The sequence below is a fragment of the Falco punctatus genome, assembly GCF_963210335.1.
Source record: "Falco punctatus genome assembly, chromosome: 10".
In the NCBI taxonomy this organism is placed as follows: Eukaryota; Metazoa; Chordata; class Aves; order Falconiformes; family Falconidae; genus Falco; species Falco punctatus.
In genome coordinates this window covers 19,703,898-19,726,990 of record NC_137590.1, presented here as the reverse complement: position 1 = coordinate 19,726,990, position 23,093 = coordinate 19,703,898, and the positions used below count along the sequence as shown (strand labels likewise).

At 48.4% G+C, this 23,093-nt stretch overlaps 1 protein-coding gene across 1 annotated transcript; it reads left to right on the top strand.

Moving 5' to 3' along the window:
- The first annotated feature begins 347 nt into the window (after window positions 1-347).
- Window positions 348-18,374, top strand: LOC308070608 (acyl-CoA 6-desaturase-like). Its single transcript, XM_080404868.1, has 12 exons — window positions 348-778; window positions 4,986-5,096; window positions 6,422-6,619; window positions 6,982-7,083; window positions 8,026-8,151; window positions 9,621-9,681; window positions 10,127-10,203; window positions 10,379-10,476; window positions 11,948-12,044; window positions 13,152-13,231; window positions 14,228-14,353; window positions 15,621-18,374. Exons 1-12 carry the CDS (start codon window positions 581-583, stop codon window positions 15,670-15,672), a joined length of 1,326 nt encoding a protein of 441 aa, XP_080260994.1. The 5' UTR covers window positions 348-580; the 3' UTR covers window positions 15,673-18,374.
- Window positions 18,375-23,093: the final 4,719 nt, after the last annotated feature.

Genomic DNA, 23,093 nt, shown 5'->3' with positions numbered 1-23,093 from the left:
GGAAAAAACGGGGTAGGGGGTGGAGGTGTGGAGCTTTTAAAGCAGGAGCCAAAATACCGAGTAAAAGAAAATCGGAAAGCGGAGGACAGGAGGGAGGGGAAGGCACCGCGCGCCCGCTGCGGGGGTCTGGGGGGGCCGGGGGGGCCCGTCCGGCTTCTGGCTTCGCAAGATCGCGCAGGGCCAATGGCCGGGAGCGGGCGGGCGGCGGGAGCGCCGGGATTGGTGCCGGGGCTCTGCTGATCCCGGTGGAACCTCACCGGGGGGAGGGGGGGGGGCGGGGGATGCCGGGGGGGGGGGGGGGGGGGCGGGAAGGGGCCGAGCTTCCCACAAAACAGGGCTGTGTGCGAGGGGAGAGCATCAGTGGGGGGAGGCAGCCTAGGGGGCAGCTCCGAGCGGGCAGCAGGAGACAAAGAGAGGGGAGGGGAGGACATGAGCCCGGGCACGGGGGGAGAGCGGGGCATCAGCTGAGCTACAGTACGCAGGGAAAGCTCATCCCCTCCGGCACATCCCTGAGAAACGCAGGAGCAGGTGTGCTCCCCCCCCGAGTTTTGGATAAGAAGACAAAGCAGCAAGTGGGCCCATGGGGAAAGGGGGTGAGAAAGGAGGGGAGCCGGAGGCGCAGAGCCGCTTCTATACCTGGGAGGAGATCCAGAAGCACAACCAGCGGACGGACGGCTGGCTGGTGATACAGCGAAAGGTGTATAATGTCACCCAGTGGGTAAACAGGCACCCGGGGGGCTACCGAGTGATCAGCCACTGCGCCGGCGAGGATGCCACGGTAAGGACCCCCGCCCGGCCACCCCACCCCACCCCACCCCAGCTCTCACCAGCTACCCCTGCTCGGTCCCTGCCCCCCAGCAGCGAGCTGCCGCCCGCTCCCCATCTCTCTGACACCTCCTGTGCAACCAGCGCATCTCCTTCGGAAGGCTGGTCCAAAGGGATACAGCTCCGGGGCCATCCACCCCGCTGAGCCCTTCGCGGCATCTGGAAGACTGGTTGGTAGAGATGGCTCGGCTCTGCTTAAATCCTGCTGGGTTGGCTTTGTCTCTTGGTTGTGCTGTGCCTGGAGCTCTGAATTCGTGAGCGAAGTGCCCCGAGTCTTCAGCGTGTAGCTCATGACATGCAGAGTCACAGCAGCCCAGCACAAGAAAGGGTTAACAAGAGGCCGGTCTGTGTTTCAGAGTTGTTTCTGTTGAGGAGGGTGAGCTTGAAGCTTTAAAGCAAGGAGCTTTTTACCTTTTTCCCCAGGAGGGAATTCTCTAGAGAATTTAGTTACAGGTTCCTACAGAAAAGGGATGGGGGGGGCGGGAAAACCCTCACACCATTAACTGTTTGCTGCTGCTGCAGCTGCTCCTGCACTTCATAGCTGGGTTCAGCTACCTCTCATGTTTCAGCAACTTAAAAAAAAAAAATCAAAACAAAAACCCACAACCAACCGAAAAAAAAAAACCCGCACCCAAACAAAACCCTTGAAAAAGGAACAAATTTCTGTAGAGGGTAGAGATTGTTGTCTGCAGTTTCCCTCAAAGCCACCTGCTGCAGAAGTGCATCCAGAGAGTGTGTTCTCCCCCCAGGGCATTAGCCCATAGTTAATAAAGTCTAAACTGCCTGAGAGCTTTTCCGAATATGTGCCTGGTAAGCAGCAGGAGAGACCAAGCTGTACCTTTAACTGTTTGTCTCCCATGGCTCTTAACACCTTAGCAAGGAGGAGGCTCTGTGTGTGGCAGGATGAACTAGCAAGAATTAATAACCTTCCTTTTCCATCAGTCTCCATTTACCTGTGGTCTGTGATTATTTTTCATTCTTTTCCTTGAAGCACTGAGATGCTTTTTGGTGTTCCTGCCCCCCTTCTGATAAATCCTCTGTATTAATAGCTTTCTCCCCCAAGAAGATGGGCCAGGTTTTACCTGCAGCTGCTTAAATGCAGGCCAGCTGAAACCAGAGGAGTTTGACTCCTATCCTCAAGAATTTAACTCCAGTGTCTCCACTAGAAAGCAAAAAGCATCCGCTATTGCGTTTGCCTTGCATCCTTACAAGGGAGACTGAAACACAGATCTGTGATTCTGCTACTGCTGGTCCTCCTCCCAGAGTACATTACATCCCACTATACTCACAGCTTGCTCCGGGAAGGCATGGTCTTCTGTATGCCCTGGAATTGTTCATCACTGCTCTGAGCACTACAGCAGAATTGGCATCTGGCTTGTTGGCAGCTTCCCTGTGGTGACTAACAGTTTACTGCCAAAAAACATCGCTCATTCAGGGTGGCAAAGCCTTGGCTTTGGCCCTGTCAAGGCTTAACTAACAAGTTTCATTCTGCATTGCAAGATATCACAGGTGGAAGAGTTTAGGAGGAGGAAAAGGCAATTATAAAAATTCAGTTTAACATGTTTACCTTCCTGGTTCATATGTGGCTTCCATCTTTCTCACACTCTCCTTAGCACCACTTGTAGTTAGGACCACAAACATGCACCAAAGGAACCTCAGCATCTTGTCTATTCATCCTGGACCCATCCTCTAGAGGATCATGTGTTTCCATCTACCCCTGATGCTCACTGAACCCCACCTCTGTGCTGGACCACTCTAAAGATACTCTGCTTTATGTGGGGATGTGTGAGCGGATTCCTCTCAGGATGCTTACAGGACAGCTAACTGAGAAGCTTCCCCGACAGCTGTTACATTCATGCCAGGCAGGTTAGGAGTGCCCAGGTCAGCCTGTGCACAGGTTTCCCCTACAGGCACTAACAACGCTGAGCTTTCATTCATTTTAGGCCAAACTTTGACAGCATGTTGGTCTGGGACTATTCTGCTATTGCATCGTGCACAGTTGCCTTCAGAAAATGGCTCTCTGTTTTAGAGGTGTTCAAGGATGTGAAAGAACATCCTTGTACTGACAGTGTTGAGCACTTCAAATGCTCAGGTATTGTTCATGCCTCAGTGATACAAAGCTTTTTTTCACCAAAAGCAGCTGGAATAATTCCCACTTCCTCACCCCCCATAAGACGCTTCAGCTTATTTGGCCAGCAGACCACGAAGTTGGGAGGTCAGGTGTAAGTTCCCACAAACTGCCTTTTGCCTTTTATCTCCTCTAGCACAGAACTGAGGGCAATTCACACATTCAGGGAACATCTTATATTCAGGACCTATGCAGTGAAGTTGCTGCATGAGATACAGCTAATAAAAAAGCAAATCTTTCCATCACTGTAGCTTTCTGCCTGGTGATGGTAAGAGTATTCCGGAGATGTTATTCTTTCTCCTGCTTGGAGGCTAGACGCTGATGGCACATATCTGTATTGCTTCTCAGGGAAGGTAAAACTTTCCTGCTGTCATTATTTCCTCATGGTACAGGCTTGCAACAGCAGCGAAGTGGAAGGTAGGTAGTGCAAGGTAGTGCAGTTTAGAGTAACAACTGTGTTTTGACATGCATGACTGCTTTCCTAACCAGTTCCAACCTTTACTTTTCATCCCATCCAGAAAAATGTGAGACTATTAAATTCAGAGGCAGAGGAGAACTCTCCCTGGAAAAAGTCATGACACAGCACTTACAAGCATGGTTAGAAAACATGTAGATAGGCTACTGGCAGGGAAGCCCAAGGTGGACAAAAATACGTTTTAGGTGGTCAGGCAGAAGCTGCTGTGCTGAGTCGCCCCCCAATTAATACGACACAACTCATTTGGATCTCCATCACGGTGATCAGGCAGTACCTCCAAAGGCATTCCCCCCCCCCCCCATTAGTTTAAATAATACTGAGTCAACATTCTCTAATGCTCCTTAGATGTTCACCCTCTTCCCCTTTCCCCTTCTCCCCTTCTTTTCACCCAAAATTGCAAAACCTTGCAGCAGGTGCAGTCAGTTTGCCACTGATTCTGCTTTTCCCTCCCTTTTCACATCACCTGCAGATTGTACCAGGGAAGGAAACCAGTGACCGGGATTTCAGTGATGCATTTACGGGTCCAAGAGTTGACAATGCTACAGCACTAGTAAAAAGGCTTAACGCTGGTCTGCTACCAGTTGTAACCTTGGGCAAGTCAGTCCTTTAGTGCATCATCCCCTCTGTTGAAGGGAGAGGACAGTATTTCTGAACCTCAGATGGGCTGTGAGGATAGCGCCAGAGAGGGTGAAGTATGCATAGATTATGGTAAAACAAATTAAATTCCTCAAAGTAGGGAAGGAAGCTGGTGATCCAGGGCAAATATTTCTTTGCATGGGAAACTCTAAACTGCCTGCAGCACAGGGCTCTAGAAACAGCTTTGCTGGTCCTAGAGTTTTACCTTCACTTTGGCACCAACAGAGTAACACCAGCAGCTGACCCAGCGCCATCCAAAAGCACTGGCCTCGTGCCTGCTGGGCCAGGTTTTGCCAGGGATGCAGTCCTGGGGAGCGGACCTGGACAAATGGATCCAAACTTCTCCCTGTGATAACAGGGATCACTTTGTCCCTGCAATTGGTTAGATAGTTTGGGGTACTGGCATGAGAGCTGAGCTGAGAGTAACTAGGAAATCCTGGTGCTTTACGGAAGAAGCGCTCCTCAGTTTCATTTCTGGCATTTTGGTGATGTCCAGGTTCAGTCACCGCAGCCAACCCCTCTCTTGAATTGCCTCCAGGCAGCAGGCGTTTGAAGGGTATTTATATCTAGCAGGGATTGGCACAAATTCTTCTCGCCTACCTCCTAAGGGAATTAACAGGATTTAGGTATTTAGTTGCTTAGAAAAAAATTTCTTGAGGTGCCTTTCACCATATGTCTAGATAGCATCCCTGATCTCCCCGTTCGCTTGCTGCTAGATCAGTGGATCCGTCAGCCTCCAGTAGGAGCACTGCACTGAACAGCGACCACAGAGAGGTGGGAGTCAGCCTGGCACCCCTCTTTGGCAGTGACATGGGGGGCTGCAGAGAAGGACAGTGCTGGAGATGGGTGGGAATGATGCCATGAGTAGGAAGCAGCAACTTACTCCTGAATCTCACACCATTACTCCTGTTTCTGCTCCAGGATGCATTCCAGGCCTTCCACATCAACCCCACCTTGGTTCAGAAGTTTCTCAAGCCATTACTTATTGGAGAGCTTGCTCCAGGGGAACCGAGCCAGGGCCTAGATAAAAACGTGAGTATCTGTTTCTGAGGTGGGGGTTATGATGGGTACGTTCTGCCACCTTTTTTTTTTTCCTCTTGGGATGTCTCCCAGGTCAGAGGCAGGCAGATGGTAAAGGTCTCTTCACTACAGGCAGCTCCAGAGAGGGAGACAAGTAGATGCTGAGCAACTGAACATCTCCAGGTAGCAATGTGCACATCCCAGTGTAGATTAAAATGTGTCTGGGAGGGAGGTAACACGTTCAGCCTGGCTGTACAAGCCTTTCCTTTCCCATAGAGCCGACAGCTGCTGATTTCTAGCAGCCCATTCCAGGTGCTAAGCTGGACCGGTCCCATACCAAAGGGAAATGGGAACTGAGACATGTAGACTGGGAAATGTGCACCAGGTCTTGTGACTGGTGTCCCTTCTGCTGTTCCTTCTCTGGTGACCAAGCTCTAAAACGTGCATCACTGCTTGGCTGTTATGGGGGAAGGAGAGGAGTAGGCAAAGAAGTCTGAAAAGACTTCCAGACATGCTGCTCAGCACCTCAACAAGACCACAGCCACAGCTGTGCCGTGCATGGCACCAGCAGTAGTCACCTATGGGTGAGTTGAGCCAGAGGTCTCATTTTGGTGGCTGTGCTTAAGGAACAGCAACCCAGCAAGTACCTTTTCTACCCACTTGGCATCCTCAGGGCAGCTCTGTATCCCTGCCAGACAGTTTGTTCATTATTCAGGCACAGTGCATGGCAGGGCTGGCTCTCGCCACGAAACTCAATCCTGTCCTGTTGTTTGTGACTGGCCATGATTATGATATATCTGTATCACTCACAATAGAAGAGCCAGTGCTGACCTGCATTGACCTGGGAATGCTCTTCATGAGTGATTGCACGGTAGCTGCCCCATGTATTAAATAGACCATGGGTACTCTGGGACTGGGTGCTCATCATCAGAGCTCTGGAATTATACGTAGGTAATAGGACTGAATTTTCTCTTTCTCCAGCTCTCTCTTTAGTACTTGTAAAGCTCATTCAGACGAGAGTCATCAGCTGATGTAACTCTCGACAGAGCCAGGTAGCGCTGCTGGTTCACAGCAGCAGGCTTGAATTACTCTCCTAGCCCGAGGTACAAGAGGTCAGGTTGTAGGCTTAGACCAGCCAGGATGCTTATTCATGGGGAAGTGCTATGAAATGTTGGAATAGAGGGTGAATATGGAGGCAGGTCCTTCTTTACTTCTGGAATAGCCAAGCAATGCAAGAAACAGCCAGGGTCCTTAGTGTGGAGCTTAGCCTGCCTTCCTTGGGCTCCTTCAGACTGACTTAGAAGCTCCGTACTGTGTCTTGCATGTCTCTCTTGCAGTCCCAGCTGGTGGAGGATTTCCGGACCCTGAGGAAGACGGCAGAGGACATGAACTTGTTCAGAGCGAATCCTTTGTTTTTCTCGCTTTACTTGGGCCATATTATTGCCATGGAAGTGTTAGCTTGGTTAATGGTTTCATACTTTGGTACTGGCTGGATCACAACTCTCATCCTCGCCTGCATCCTTACAACTTCCCAGGTGAGAAGCAGTTGGCACGGAGCATACTGGCTGCGCAGGTCGCTCAGGAGGGGGCCAGTGTGCACTGAACTTCTCATATTAGATTGTGACTCACACATTTTTCTCACCTTTTTGGCCTTTCCTTCCACATGTTGGTGGGCTTGGTAGTGTTAAGTTCACGGTTGGACTCAGCGATCTTAAGGGTCTTTTCCAACCTGAATGATTCTGTGTTCTCTAGAATGAAAACAGAGATCTTCACCTTCTCACCTCGGCTAATTCCCTCTTTTCCTCACACTCACAACTTGCCTTCTATCTCCATTTCCTTCTGTGCTTAACTCTGATTTCAAACAGCTTCCTAACTACTCGATTTTCCTTCATCCCAGGCTCAGGCAGGGTGGCTGCAACATGATTTTGGGCACCTCTCCGTCTTTAAGAAGTCTTCTTGGAACCACATTGTCCACAAGTTTATCATTGGACACCTGAAGGTAAGGGACATGGTGGACCAGGGCACTGTGGAAACACCTGCAGTCACTTTGACTGTTTTAAAGTAGGAAACTGCAGCTCTCTGCCTCTCCACAGTGAGCAGATGCACAAAGAACTTTGTGATCATTGCACATGGAGCTGTTGTGCAGAAGAGAGACGAGACCATAATCGTAGCTGTTTCAGAACACAGTAGTTCCACAAGCTTCAGTGGAACCGCACCAGTTTACAGCAGCTGAGGACAAAGCTTATTAAATTACATAAACCCCTATTTTAACATCATATTTTCACCGTGCACTTCACCAAGGTATAATATTTTTCAAATGTCCCATCCTGTTACATCCCATCCATTCAAGGTGCCTTCAGAACTTCTATCCTGGGTAAGGTCCAGTGCAATCCAGGCATTTGAGCATCCACCTGCAGTAGGAGCTTACCAAGGTTGGGACATAGCTTTGCCCGTTCTCCCAAAGCCACTTCATCGTGCCTGGTTCCTCACAGCCACAGGCAACAGCGGGGAACCACTGTGTTAAGCAGTAAGGCAGCAGCAGGGTTTAGTGGTGGACTTGGTAGTGTTAGAGTAATGGTTGGACTTGATGATCTTGTAAAGCCCTTTTCCAACCTAAATGATTGTATGATTCCACAATTCGGCTACTAAAACCAGCTTTACGTGTGGGAAGACATGGTGATGTCCGACTCACTCGGAGCATATTTATTCCCTGTTCTTTTAATATTGATGATCCTTAGCAAGGGCAAACCAGCCCTTTGAAACCAGCTGTCTCGTAGCAACTGACAGCTTAGCCACTGCTTATTGCTACTTCAGAAGCACACAGCAGTTTGGCCATAACCTGAGTTGCACTGTTTTAGTTTCTGTACATGAATGGGTAATCCTACCGTTAGAGGAACTGTCGTTTCCCATGGATGAACAACTTGTTCTTGTATCTGCCCAGGGTGCCTCTGCAAACTGGTGGAACCATCGTCACTTCCAACACCATGCCAAGCCCAACATATTCAAGAAGGACCCAGACGTGAACATGCTGCATATTTTTGTCCTTGGAGATATTCAGCCTGTTGAGGTAAGGCAAAGTGAGTAAAACATGGAAAACAATTGTCCTAAGGGACTTTGGAGAATGCTTGTGCATTTGTCACGTGTAGGGAACATACGTACTGGTATGGATAGAGAATGTCTTGCACGAGAGGCAGAAGGGGTCTTATATATGACTAAAATGAAAGCCTTCTCCTGAGGTATAAAAAGGCTGTTGTCTAGAAGATGTAAATCAGTATCATGCTCTTAAATGTGTGGCTACAACCCGTTGGAAAATCTTGTGCCTGCCAGCTGAGTTTAAAAGCGGACAGTGGTTCTACCACTTGAAGGAAAAACTAAGAATGTAAACATTTAAGACAACAAGGAAAACTGGATCATCCCTCTACAAAATATCTGAAATATTAGGCCATCATCAGTCTACCCCAATACTCTTTGATGCTTGCATATAATCCTTTTCCAGATGATGCTAAGCACACAGCTTTTCAGAGCTCAGACCAGAATGATGTGCCTGATTTATTGGCACTACAAGACTTACCTTTATTGGGAAGTTGCTATGCTGGAAGCAAAAATGCAAGTTCACAGCAATCCAGGTTCTCTGTGTGGTAGCTCCTTGTGTGAACACTCCTGGAGCTCAAGAAAGACACTTGTTATAGCTCTAGATATTTCACTATGGAGATGAGGTTAGGAGACCAGGTGCTCTTGGTTCCCTCTATTCATCGAAAAGAAATGGGCACCTACAGAAATGCAACAACCTGAGGTCTGAACCTGTGTGTGGAGAAACTTCTCCGCATCTGCTGTCTGTGGGTGGACCACAGTAATAAAGAAATCCGTGCAGAATAGCTCTCAATGCTCTATTTCCTATCACTTACATAACAAACTATTTATATATCTTTATGTATTTTATATATTTACTATCAAACATACAATATTACTATAATAATAGTGATATTATAGATTTAAGCACGTCTATGTGACTTGCTGTCATAACAGCTAAGGACCACGCCAGTTCTCCCCCGGTTGGTGATGTAAGCTTTTACAAGTCCTGGCTGATGGCAGGAGTCCCTGGGGGCTGGGGGCTGCAGAAGTCGAAAATGGTTGGGATATTCTGCGTGGAAGACTCCCCAGGGATCACTGTCTTGCACTGACATCCCATGTAGTGACTTACCAAAGGTCAGACTTTACGCCTATCACGTTTGTAGCCCTGACGATGGAGACGATAGCAGCTCTTGCCACAGCCACAGGCACGGCAGGAGGTGGAGAGACGCGTTCAAATGCCATCAGGCTCTCAAGTAAATAGAAATTATCTGAATATCAAGCCAGGAGACTTTAAAAAGGAATTTACACCCAGCACAATTGCAAAGTCAAGATATTTAACTGTACCAAAACACTTTTTACCTGGTGGTGGAAATTTAGTCAAAGTTCTCCAGAAATATTGCAGAGAATCTTCTCTTACATGTGAGTGTCATAACCCAAGCCTGAACTTTCTCCTCCGTCCTGCAGTACGGCAAGAAGAAGCTGAAGTACCTGCCTTACAACCACCAGCACGAGTACTTCTTCCTCAGTGAGTATCTGCCCTGCACTCTTCCTTTCTCCCTGAACACCAGTTGACCTTCCCAGCCCCTACTGTGTTAGCTCCCTAGGTCTCAGCTCATCCTGCCCTTCCTCAGGACCACCATCCCCTGTGCAGGTCCCAAGATCAGTTCAGTATATAACTTCAGTGATATCCAAGCACCTTGAACATTGCCAGCATGGCCACATAAAGCAAGGCAAACCCCTGAGGCTGGGAAATAACCCCGGTGCGAGAGGCTCCATGGAAAAAAAATGCATGTTATCAGTCAGTGCTCTTTGATAAGTCAGGATGAACAGGTGTGCAGCCCCAGCACCACAACCCACCTCTCACCAGTGCTGGGCAGACCTTCCCTAGAACCAGTCCTAAGTCACTGCCTCGCTCACGTCACACACCTTTCCACCCCTCTGATGGCCAAAACATGTCCTTTGCTTTGCAGTCTTCCCGCCTCTGCTCATCCCTGTATATTTCCAAATCCAAATTATCTCGACCATGATCAGGCGCAGGTTCTGGGCGGTGAGTGAAACGTTCCCTCCATCTTTATGGGGTCTGGCTGACTCGGAGGGAGGGAGGCCAGCGGGCCAGGATCACACTTTCCTGTATTAATTAACTAGTGTCCCTAATGTCACCAGAAAGGACATGTTGTATGAGACTGGCAAAGTGATGCCTAATGTCTTCTCTCTTCCCCTAGGACCTAGCCTGGGCCATCAGCTACTACATGCGCTACTTCATCACATACATCCCGTTCTATGGCATTCTGGGATCCCTGTCTCTCCTCACTTTTGTCAGGTAGGAGATAAAGGGCATCCCCACTGCTCTCCCCCTCCCTCCAGTGCCAGACAAACCAAGCCTCAGCTCTGCTGTGCCCCGCAGTCCTTCCTTGTCCAGGTTCTCTGCCTCACTGTGTGTTATCTTGGCTATTCCCACTGCTTCGCTTTCCTCTTCTCATCTCCCAGCTCCACCTGTCCACGGCAGAGCCGGCTCTGGTGCTCAGCATCTTCTCCTGCCCTTGCGATGGTCCAGCCAGGGTTCTCTTTTCTTTCCTCGTTCCCTGTCCTCACATGCTGCCCGATTCCAACACATTTATGCATTTTATCCACTTTGGTCAAGGCTGGACCCTTCGAGAGTGCCTCAGGCCACCCTCTTCCCAGCTTACTGGGAAGGGAATTCAGGAGCCCTCCTGAGCACTGTATGTGCTTCCCCTGTAAGTGAAACTTCTAGGCAGACATTTCATCCCAGTGAAGAACATTTTCTAAAACAAAATGTGTTCAGTTTTTAGTAAAAGGATGTAAAAAAGACAACAGATGTGCAAAAACCTTCACAGTATTAGAATTAATGTCACTCTTCATGACTTCAGTTTTCATAGTTTCCAAACGTTTTGGACCTCAGGTGAAGAGGAGACTCGAGAGGCATACACCTGTGTGAGTGCCTAGCGGAGCTTCTCAGGCTGAAACACTTCTGACAACTAACCCACAATTTCCAAAACTTCTGGATTTTGACTAAGCAAAGAGTGTGAGAAGAAAGGCAAAATTGCAAATTGAGATCCTCTGCCCTCCCAGAACAAACCTAAAGACTAGAACAAGGGTGTTGTGGGCAGGCACCTTGTCAGCACACAGAAACTGCAGCAGGTAAAGAGAAGAAAGTGCATTGCTCTCGACTGCTGTACAGGTGCTAAAAATGCAGTTCTATACCATAAGCAATAAACAAGCTGCTCTAAGGGGATAGCCAGCCCAGGGCAAAGCTGAGACTTATGGCAAAGGGACCGAGAGAGCACAGGGCAGCCGGGAGCTCCCTCTGAGCTGAGCTTGGTGCCCAGAAAGCTAACACGGATGGGCAGGTGGATTTTGAAATTGTGTATATCCATCAAGCGATGGGGAAGGTGAAAATAGTTCTGAGGATTTCTAAACTGGGGCTTGGTTGGTTTTTTTGGGTGAGTTGGATCATCTTTATTTACCGAAAGGCAAAGATAGCATGAGAGGTCAACCCACTTCGGAGGGGGAGGGCTAGCCCAGTGGGATGTCCTGCGTGGATTGAACCATAATTGCATTCATCCCAGAGGCATAAAGAGGGGAAGGGAAATTCATCACAGAAGTGATTCTCTCTGCTTTCCATAGAAAGGGAGGTAATTACTTCAATACCTGAGAGAAACACTTTCCCACAGCCTGTGGCTCCTGCTGCTCCCTGCCACCCCCACTCTGCTTACCTCGTGTCCCGACCTGCAGTGCAAACTGTCCTGCTTCTTGCCCATTTGTTTTTGAAGGTTTCTGGAGAGTCACTGGTTTGTGTGGGTCACCCAGATGAATCACATTCCAATGGAAATCGATTGTGAGAAGCACAGAGACTGGCTTAGCTCTCAGGTAACTGGGAGGGGAAAGAACACCCCTGGCTCACCCCAAAACAGGTTAGAAATTTGCCCAAGGAGCAGGTGGGTTACCACCGTCCCTTGGCACTAGTGTATGGTCTCTGTCCCTCCCATAAAGATGTTCTCCCCAGGGCCAGCAGTGCTGAGTCAAGGCATGGAAGTCCAAACTTCTGTAATTAATTTGACAATTCAAAGATTACTTCAGATTTGAGGCAGCATCAGGTTCCAGAAGCATGCTCTGGCTTTCCTGCGTGGCGTGTGTCGGCAGCTGCATACGAGCAAACAGGAGGGCCCTGGTGCAAATCGGAGCTGAAGGGAGAGTGCAATAGGTTTCCAAAGTCTGTACTTCAGCAATGTGGACTGAAATGAAAACCCGCTGCTTTCTACACCTTTTCAATATCCAGTCAGACAAATCCACCCTGCTGACAGGACACTCTTAACCTCTTACTTACTGGTTGAAGTCCTATAGTGTACGATGGAGGGAGATAAGCCTCTTTGATGCTGATGTGGTTTTATGATGCATCTTGCGGGGGTGAGGAGAGTATGTCTTCTATGGTTACTGCGTAGTAATCACAGCTTTGCCAGTTCAGTGTCAGAGCATTTTAAGAAAGACTACCCAATTTTACTATCATTAATAGTAAAAGTAGCCAAGAAATATTTCCAGAATATTCAGACCTTGCACTTCAGGCAAACTGGGTGATAACTAGCTGGGATGGGGAAGGCAGGCTTTCTGTGTCCATGCATTTTTCCTCCCCCATTTTCTACCTTGGCACTGTTGTTCGCCATCTCATGCTGAACTGGAGAGGTGTAGGAGTCCCTGCGTGGACCGCTACGAGGTGATTCATCACAGAATGCCCACAGACTGCCTCACGCTGTCCCCTTTGCCACTGCTCAAACCCGTGGGGGCACGGGCAGCACGGCAGGGGACAGTGAGCCCTGAGGGAGGGTTCAAGCTCCCTTGTGGCACCCGGCTGTCTCAGCACATGTCCCACGTCCTCAGAGCCATGCAACAGGTACCAGCCCTGCCACGGGCCAGAGGAGCTGTGCTGATTTTGGGGTGAGGCTCCCCTCAACCTTCACAGCTGCTCTCTTGCCTTCACAGCTGGCCGCCACTTGCAATATCGAGCAGTCCTTTTTCAACGACTGGTTCACCGGGCACCTGAACTTCCAAATCGAGCACCAGTGAGTATGCACCCAGCGTGATTTAGCTGTTACCAGGCTGTCGCAGCACCGGGCTTGAGGGGAGGGAAAGTCTGCTAAAGGAATGTATGTGGGATGGGACAGGATCTTTGGGGTGCTACTGTATGCCAAGGAGAGAGTCCCAGCCTACTGGGGGTCGTAGTCTGCTTCTACCTTCTACTACAGGCACGGCATCTTTCTCTCTTGCTACCACACACTTCAGCTTTCACAATATTAATTTGGGGGTTAATTAGGAGTCAGCAGTACACATCCACCAGTTGCAATGGCTATGGACTCGAATCCTAAGCTATTTGAACTTGAGTATCCATTTCAGAAACCTCCCCTCCCCTAAAGCACTGCAGTGTCCTTTGGCAGGTGACAGCCGTGTGGGACCGCATGCGCTGCTGGGTGCCAGGTTCCAGGAGAGGCATTAAATCCAGGGCCACAGGGACAGTCTGTGCCGGGGAGAACACAAAGTGCAAAACAAACACCTTTTAGGGTTTGGAAGTCAGTTTGGGAAATCTCCATTGAATGGCACAAGGGCAAGGTGATCCCAAATTCTTCTTTACCTGCTTCTCTGTTCCATGAGCTTCCAAAAGTGGGAAGGGGAGTCACTGGGAATTCAGTTCAGCAGATGACTGTGGATGTTGCCCAAAGGAAACGGGGAACGGCCGTGTCAGCAGGCTGAGGCCGTTCCCTTGCTCCTGTGCCCCTCGCACTCCTGGCTGAGCTGACTTCCATCACCCTCCGGAGCACAGCTTGGCCCTGAGGCGCGGCAGAGTGGCAGAAGAATCAACACAGGCGGTTTCCACAAGCCTCCTCGAAACAGAGGGCTGTAAATCATGGATACCTCACCATGCCTCGTTTTCTTTTGCTGCTTACACAGCTTGAGGAGGAGGCATTAGTAATTAGCCCCTGTGAGGAGGCAGGCAGAGATGCCCAGCCCATGGGGTTGTCTCTGGAGTTTTCTTAGGTTTGTTTTCTCTTTCTCTATTCAAGCTTGTTTCCAACAATGCCACGGCACAACTTCTGGAAGGTTAAGCCTCTGGTGAAGTCGTTATGTGCCAAGCACGGAGTCCAATATGAAGAGAAGCCTCTTGGAAAAGCCTTCGCAGACATCATTGGGTAAGGTCCTTCTGGTATCACCTGCAGCTTGCAGTTTGCTGTTGCATGAACATCTTGTATTGTCTAGTACAGAGAATTCAGGATGCTGTAGACCGTTCCAAAATACCACGTCGCTCTGTTGTAATCTGGTGTCGGTCTGTTAATAACCTTCATATTGCAGCCCGAGGAGCACTCTCAGCAGTGTTGACCCACAGCAGAAATGACACAGCTCCACTGGCTCAGTGGACCAAGGCCAGGGGACAGCTGGTGACAGGTTAATTCACAACGTTGTGGGGGAAGGAACAACCATCCCCCAGAGCAGCTTCTCCAACCAGGGCACTGCTATCGGAGTACCCAATACTTTGCCTTTTGATGGGTACTAACCTGATCTAGTAGGGACTTTTTTTTGATTGTACCCTTTTGACATGCTCTTCTGACAGCTGCCGGCTCGGGGAGCTGCCAGCATGGCCTCGGGCTGCGGAGGGAGATTTATCAGCGGGGAATGGGGCAGGTCACAGCGTGCTGTTCCCATTGCAGCCCTGCCAGCAGCAAAGGGTATTCCCTACGGGCATGGTTGAAGACTAGTCTAATAGTCCTAGTCAGGCAGACTCTGTGTTAATGTTTCAGTCTCAGTTACTCCGAGGGGAATAATTCATGACAGGGAACATGAGAAAGTATTCCGCAGCTTGGGATCTCTGCTGGCAAGCCGTTCGAAGCAAATACACATTAAAGCAGACTGGCCCCAACATGCAGAAGAGCTGAAAACCAGTTCAAAACTTCCTTTGCTCCTGTCATCCAGTTAGCAGAGGAAAAGGCATGCAACAGTGCTCCCCGCATCCCACCTTACGCCGCCTGTGTCCCTACACAAATTCCCAGAAGCCATCTCAGCAATTACTTGCCCTCCCAGCAGGAGGGTTTTGTCAGACCACTTTTGAGCCCAAACCAGCTCAAATCTGTCATGTCATATTTGTGGAGCTGATGTAGATGGGAAATTCCGTGTGAGAATTCCCAGGGGGAAGTGGGGAAACACCTTCAGATGTGCAGTGCGGTGAGCCCAGGCAATTCTGCCCTGTTTATTCAGGGCCAGAGGGTCTGCAGATAACATGGTGGGCACCAGGGGAAGTTCTTGCTCGCTCTGGCTCATGGTGGCATGTGCTATACTGGGGAAAGATGTCCACTGTTCTAAGGATTCATATGCAAATTCAGTAACAGGTTTCTTTGTAGGAAAAAAAACGATGGAGGCAAGGTTCACATGCCAAACAGACTTCTCTTTGTTTCCTTCCCACAGGTCCCTAAAGAAATCTGGCGATCTATGGCTGGATGCTTACCTCCACAAGTGAACGTGAATCTTAGTGGGGAGGTGTGAGTGACCGGGAGGGATGGGGGGGTGCGCAGGGGGGAAATCACACACGTGTCTTTTACTCTCAGATTTCAATCTATATCTATGTGCACAATTGGAGGGGAGTTCCTGTCTTGTCAGCCGATACTGGTATGGGCTCAGGCAACTTGCTTAATCCAGGCAGATTTAAAATGTGCTTCAGAGGATGAAAAGCGATGCTGGTATTGCACGAAGTGGAAGGTTGGGAGAGGACGGAGAGGAGGAGTGTCTAAAACAAGGGCATTAATATCTGACCTTGATCTTCTCTTCACAAGATTCATTCTAATTCGACTTAAACCACACAAGCCCCTGATTCACAGACGCAGGAGAGCTGGTAGCCTTCAGCGAGCATTTGCAGTCCAAGGGTGTCCCAGTCAGCTTGTGCCTCTTTCCTCTTTCCTGTGGTGGTGGAAAAGAGGAGCTCAGCAGAGAGTTCCATTTTTTTATCAAGGGAAAAATAACATGGGCCATGATCACCATCACAACAGGGAGCTCGGGGGGGCTGTGATGCCCGCAGGATCATGCCCCACGGGGACCGGCAACCAGGGTACCATGCTGTGGCTTGCAGCCCTCCCAGAGCCCAGCTCTCCTGGCCCCCCTCCTTTCTCTCCCTCCTTTCTTTCTGTAACCATAGCATCACTTCTGTAAAAGCTGATAGCAACCCTGCACAACTAATATCTAACCACCTCTCAGCAGGGTTAATATAGCTGTATTTTTATGACCAGCCCCTGTTTCCAGGGGTCTGTGGAAGATCTTTGGGCTTAAACAGCAAAACACCTCCTTTAGGAGAGGGTCTGTTTTCTCTGTAATGAGCAACAGGTCTGGTGTTGCATGATGGTTGTCAGTAAATTACACAAAAGACTGAAATAAGTCACATAAGCAAAACTTAACTAATTGCTTGCGAGTGCTCCAGCATAACCACAAACGGTCTTTTCACCAGACCGTGCTGCAGCAACACGCGGTTCTGCCTGCCTGCACATGCCTGGCAGCCACCAAGCCTGTTTCTGCGTGTCACAGGCCAGCAGCGGTGGCACTGTTCACCCTTCCCTTGGGAGCCATCAGCAAAGAAAATGAATTCTCCTTGCAAAAGGAGAGCCTGCACCACCATTTGATCTGCACCCCCAGCCCTGCGGGGAGGCAGCCGAAAAGGGGATTGACCAGGCTCTGCTGGTGATATGAAACCTTCTGCAGAGCCCTCTTACAGGTTGTCTAAACCTCTATTTTCTGCCCAACACCTAATTACCAAAAACCATTAATGGCTTATCAGGAGGTACGTTTGAACAGCTTCCAGGTGCTTCTGTAACAGGCAACCTGATCCCAAATAAATCATGAGCTTTAGATTCAGTCGTACAACACCAGAAGAGACCTACCCTTTTGTTTCTGACCAAGGAGCACGGTTCCAAAGGCAGGCTGCAGTTCCAACAGCTGTCTCGTCGCTCACTGGAAACACACAACAGGGACCTCCGGTTATTAGGCAGTGGCTTTGCATGCCTCATTACCTTGCTGAGCTCTGAAACTGGATCTTCTCCATCCAGTCCTTGAATGCTAACAGAATCCCACAGGATCAGCAAGGTGCTTCACAAACAGAGACTAACTCCAGGGCTGTGGCCAGCCACTTCAAAAAATAAATGTATCCCCCCAACCATCTTTGGAGAATAAGATGAGATTACCTCTCCGCTTACAGATGGGAAATTCGTAGGCAGGGCTGCTACTTAAGGTTTGTAAAGGGCTTGTTCTGGTGTTCTTGCCCATCCCTAAGCTGGCAATACCCAAATATCACTAGGAATGGTTAGGATGAAAAGCTACTGTTTCTGGGATATCTGAAGCTCAGACGCACTTTGATCAAATTTTATAGTTGATTTCTAATAGCATGAATGATCACATCCTTCTGGGTGCTGCGATTTCCCAGACAGGTAGTAATGAGCTAGCCTGGAATTGTGACTAACACTGTTAAGACTGTCTTAATATGTGCATCTCTTTCTGACTCCTTGAATGTATCTCACTGTCTCTGCTCCAGCACGGGTGACCACAAGCACACAGTAGCATCTGCAGCGCAATCTTTTAAATATTCAGCTTATTTTTCTGATAGTTCATATTTTTTCACCCCTCCAGTTCCTATTTCCAGAGCAAATATTTTCTTGATACAGCGGCCTCTTCCTCTGTAGTGCTGTCCCCTCTCTCTTACCTTTATTCTTCAGAAGTGGTTTGCTTTTTAACATCTAGAGAAACTGAAGCAAACTGGTAGCTCAGCCTACATAAAGAGTCCTGCTCTAGCAGCTTGGCTTTCCTCCTTGCCACTGACCAGCCTACTGGAAGGAGTGTTTTTCTGCTAAAAGCACAAAGTGCTGCCAACACAACCTGGCCTGACAGAAGATGGCAGCTACTACTGATGGTGGCTGAATGAACTTGAAATGTTCAAGGAGAACAACCATGCTACACCAGCCTGCAGAAGGAAAGACCAGCTCTTAGGCAAAGGAGCAATTTTTTTTTCCCAAGACCTTAGCAGAAGATACCAAAGGCAAGAAAGAGGTGACAGGAGAGATCTTGATGTTAATTCTTCCCCGGTTACTTGCTTCTTACAGACTCTTGAAAAATTCCCTTGTCATGAAAAATGTTCAGTTGCTCAAATCCCAAAATAAAACCTGTGCAATGTTATAGTCAGAACTGATTTCCAAGCGTCACGCGTCGCCCCTGCTGTTGCAAGAGAAAGAGGGCTGTTCTGCAGCAAACAGGTCACCAACCCTTTGTAACGAGCCATTTTCTTAGCCATGGAACCTACATGTGCAAAAAATTTGGTGAAAATGTAAGGTGCTGGTTCCTTTTTCAGGCAAAGTCTCTCTGGCTCGTGTAGTTTCTTCTCCCTCCAAAAAGTCCCAGTCCTCTATCTTGGAATTCAAGCTGTTTCGACATGCCTTGATGTACATATTTCTCCATCCTTTAACTGGAGCAGGTCAAACAGATCCCTGACAAAGAGTCCTGGAAGTCTGGAGCAATCTGCTTCATTATAATTTTAAGTACCACCGAAGTGAAATTAGATTTACAGGAGATTCCAGAAGTTTCAGTAAAACTGCAGACACAGGTGGATATAAAGTTCCCATGACCTTGCTTGGCTTTGTCTCCAACCTGACCAAAAGGCAGCCATCAGCCACACATGAGCATCCCTCGCAGGTTACAATTTGCCGTCAAAATGGTTCAAACACAGAAATTTAAGTGCAGTTTTGCACAGCTTTCTGAGGACCGTTAGCTAACTAGTTTCTCTGAAAATAATGAAACGAAATCTTGTATACTTTCTCTCTTGATAAAGGTCATTCACTCGCCCTGTAATGAGACACAAGCACATACACACACAAAAAAAATAATCTGTGAAACAAGCTGTGAGCCTGCCAGGGTTTATTTACCCCAGCTAAAGCACATCAATGGCTACGTGAGCACTTGGCAATGAAGAGAGGCCACGAGTTGGAAACACAGAGTTTGTTTCAGGGCAGATAATCAAACAATAGGCAGAAAAGGGCTGGCTTTGCTTCTCTGCAGCCGCTTGTTTAGCAGGGACTGGAGTGGAAGCTGGAGGACCAGGATGGTCAGAGACACTTGGCAGAGAAAGGCGTTAACTGCAGCAAGCGCAGCAAAGGCAAGAGGAGCCTCTGGGCAGCAGAGAGAGATGGGCATGTGTTTTGGGAGAAGTACAGAGATGGGAGAAACATGGGAAGGGAACAGACTGGGGAGGGATGTATGACAGAGTGGGAGAAAAAATACCAAGAGGGTGGAGAGAGAAGAAAATGAACTTGAAATCAGGTGTCCCATACGCTCCCATTTGTTGCTGCTACCTGCCTGGACGACAGCTTATGCCAGAGACACGAGGCAAGACCAGGCAGAGCGGAGGGTTAGAGCCGGCGAAGGCTGGCAGCTCCCTCGGCACCTCGCAGCGAGCTGGATCTGGACGGAGCTCAGCCTCCCGCAGCTCTGGGCAGGGGCAGGACGGGGTAACGCGCACGGTGCCCCTCAGATCATTGCGGTCCTCTGCAAAGCGCCTGCTTCTCCCGCACTCGGGCTGAGCTAGGTTGGAGCTGTAGCCCAGAACCTTCAGCAACAAAAATTAACTCCACGGAGGCCATGGGTCTGTGCCAGCTTGGTGAACTAACTAGAAACCGAGCCCTATGTTTCCGGGCAGAGGCACAATGGGAATTAGGGGACTTGCATTAAAATTGTTTAACTTTAAGCACAAATTTAAGGAGTCCAAGATCCCAGTTGCTTACTGCAATAGGGCTTGGGAAGCTCCGAGCACCAGCAGAGCCCTGTCAGGACATGGCTCCAGGCACCATCACTCCTTGCTACAGGGGCTGATCACACTGGCTGGATTTTAGGTCTTCAGAGACATCCTTTTCTTTCTGTAACAAGCTGCCATGTCCTATCCATGGCCTCTTCTAGTACACTCTTTCTTAAGAAAGCCTTCCTAACAAAGCCGTAACATTTCAGCTGTTTTCTAGGAGCTGTTAAAACATCAAAACCACATTCCTTACAGAACAGGCCCTGATTATTTCATTCTTAAAAAATAAATAAATAAATCAGTAACTCAAAAAAGAATATTTTTCTTGTGTATTCTACTGCTCAATAAAATTGTAACTATTTGTTGACCATAAAAATGCTTTATGTGTTTTTTCCAGAGTCACTGCAGTGCTCAGAGAATGTTTCCTCTTGGAAACACCTTCGGCAGTGCAAACCCGCCAGCAGGCAGCATGAAGCCGGCTGGGCTGGCCAGGACATCGGGGTGTCCATGTCCCCGTCCAGCTCCGGCTCTGAGAACGTGTGTTCAGATCCAGAACTCTTAGAGGGTCAGGACAGGCTTTGGCATAAAGGGTGATTCAAGTCTGAATTTCAGCTGTAGTACCAGTTCAAAACCAGATCCCAGACCAAGAATTGCGGAAGCAAACTCTAGAAGAGGATTTGGGATCAGACTCACTGATTATGGCTCCTGTCCTTTTATAGAGGAGCTGTTACCTAGTGATTGTGGAAAGTTCTTTTTTTACTTCACAGGGTGAAATTAGAACTACTCTTACAGGACTGGCTTTTACAGCATGGATTTAGCAGCCTCCACACAGCCCAGGAACACCGGTGCTGCTTACCCTCAGCTCGGGAACAGGCACCCAGGAAAAGGAGATGGTCCCGTAGAAAGATTTGCCCAGCCATTCACACCCAGCCTGCAGGGCACTCAGGGAGGGAACTGGGAACAAAACCTGTATGAAAACTTCCATAGGAGCTTCTTACAATTTGTCTAAAATGCAATTTTCTGCCCATTCATGGCTCACCCAGAGGTACGGTGAGCAGCTTGCGGCGGCTTTTCTAACCGACAACTTGATCCAGTGTTTCACTGGGCTTCAGGTCAACACCAGCAGTGGGGTTTAAAAAAACTGGGATAACTAAGAATTAGTTCTTGCAAACAAACCCACCTGAACCCGATCAGATAGAGGAGCACCCAACAAGGGACAGAGGCTGCAAGTAGGAAGCACATAGGCTGTCCTAGGTCAGGAGATGGAATGATGGTCGGGGATGTCCACTCTATGCTTATCTGTTATCTTAAGTCAATACTACAGTTTTTCAGAGCACACATTAATTGCTTCATAGGTAAACTCATCCTGTGCAGAAGGCCATGGAACTCAAAACAGAAAATGACCCTGCCCTGCCTCATTATTAGGACTTCTATTTGATCCTAGAATAAACACATTCCTCTAATACAAACACAGGGACCTCTTACACAAAAATAAACCATTACAAGTTGATATATCTCCTGGCTTTCTTCCCTGGGAGTGCAACAGTTTCCAGAACCTCTGAGCATCCTAAGGCAACACAGCTTGAACCTCTCAGCATCCCAAGGCAACGTGGCTTGAAGGGGAGCAAAGACCTGGGAGTCCTGAGGTCACGTTCTGGTTTAAGAAGCCTGCATGCCAGCCACAACTCATAGCCGTGCTGAAACGTTCTTGGGTTTTACACGGGGCTTGTACCTCTGCTGGGAATCCACAGGCATTAGTTGAAATGTGGCAAGCTAGCCAGTTTTCCAAGTTTTATCTTCCACAAGCTTAGGCTCAGCTTGTCCAAAGTTCAGGTCATCCTTCAGGTGCGAAATTGGGAAACCATACTGGCCCTGCTAACCCAAAAAGTGGCTGGGTTGCCTTTTTTTTTTTTTTTTAATTTATCTGACTGTAAGTGTCAGTAAGATGTGACAGACTAAACTTTCCATGGACTAGATGAAATTAAGCCTCTTCAATTCCCTCCTCCCCTTGGCATTAGCACATGGTTGGTAAGAAATCCAACGCATGAAATCAACATAAAATGCACCTAATATTCTTACCTTAAATACTCATATGCCAGGCATCGCACTCATAATTTCCAACTCTATTTTAAGCTTCTGAATGGCCTAAAAAAATAGAGATTTAGGACTGGCAAGATCTATAAAGAAGCCTTCGTCCATGAACATTACTGCTTTAAAAAAACATATACAAATCTGGTTTACTTACTCTGCAATGGCCCAATTCCAGATATCTCGGGAAACTTTCACCACACACCTGGTATGTGGCATCAACGTGATAAGAAAGATGTTCATGGTGCTCACACACACGGTTTTTACCCAGGCAGTGCAAGAAGGTACGTTGTCACATAGTTCCCTTCTGGCAACAGGTTTTTTTAATTTGGTTCAGAAAAGTCAAAGACAAATTCAGCCTCTGGAGAAACTCAATTTGTAGTTTGGCATTTGTGCTGAGGGTTGATCATACCATCATATATTTCATCGGGCAGCTTGGAAAATCTGTCTGAATTCCTCAGATATAATATAGAAACATTTCCACAGTGTGTTCTCCTTATACGATCCCTCCCTCCTGGCTGCCTGCAGTTTCTATGTAATGAAGATATAGGTGAAGTTGCTAGCCTCCGGTAAGGCAAATATTTCATTCAAGTGAAATGATTATGTTCCAATTTTTCACCTTCTGTCAATGTTTTTTCTAGCCTCGGTGAGAGAACGGACTCCCTGGTGAACAGGCATTAGATTCAAAGCCTTCTTCTGCTGCTGAACAAGTCCTGGATTACAGCTTTTCTGTGCACCAAAATGCCTTTCCTAGCACCCCAGGGAGACAAACTGCCCATCAGCCTGCTGCAGAATTAGACAGCACCGGTACCCAGATGCCTGGTGAGAAGCCTACTTGTGTTGCAGAAACACTTGCAGGAGCTCCCAATCACTTCTGTTGCATTTCTCGACCGGAATTAGCCAGTCGGTTTGAAGGAAAGTGGGGGGGTTTAAGCCTGGGGTTAATTCTGAGAGATCGACAAAGCTAAGGGTACCCAGTACTCCAGACGCTAACAGGAGTGACAGCATTCTCCTACAGCTGCACACGGTGC

Coding starts and splice junctions, on each gene's coding strand:
- LOC308070608 (XM_080404868.1), top strand. CDS start 581: ATGGGGAAAGGGGGTGAGAAAGGAGGGGAGCCGGAGGCGCAGAGCCGC. Junction 7,084..8,025: donor TTATCATTGGACACCTGAAG/GTAAGGGACATG, acceptor GTATCTGCCCAG/GGTGCCTCTGCAAACTGGTG. Junction 14,354..15,620: donor GCCTTCGCAGACATCATTGG/GTAAGGTCCTTC, acceptor TCCTTCCCACAG/GTCCCTAAAGAAATCTGGCG.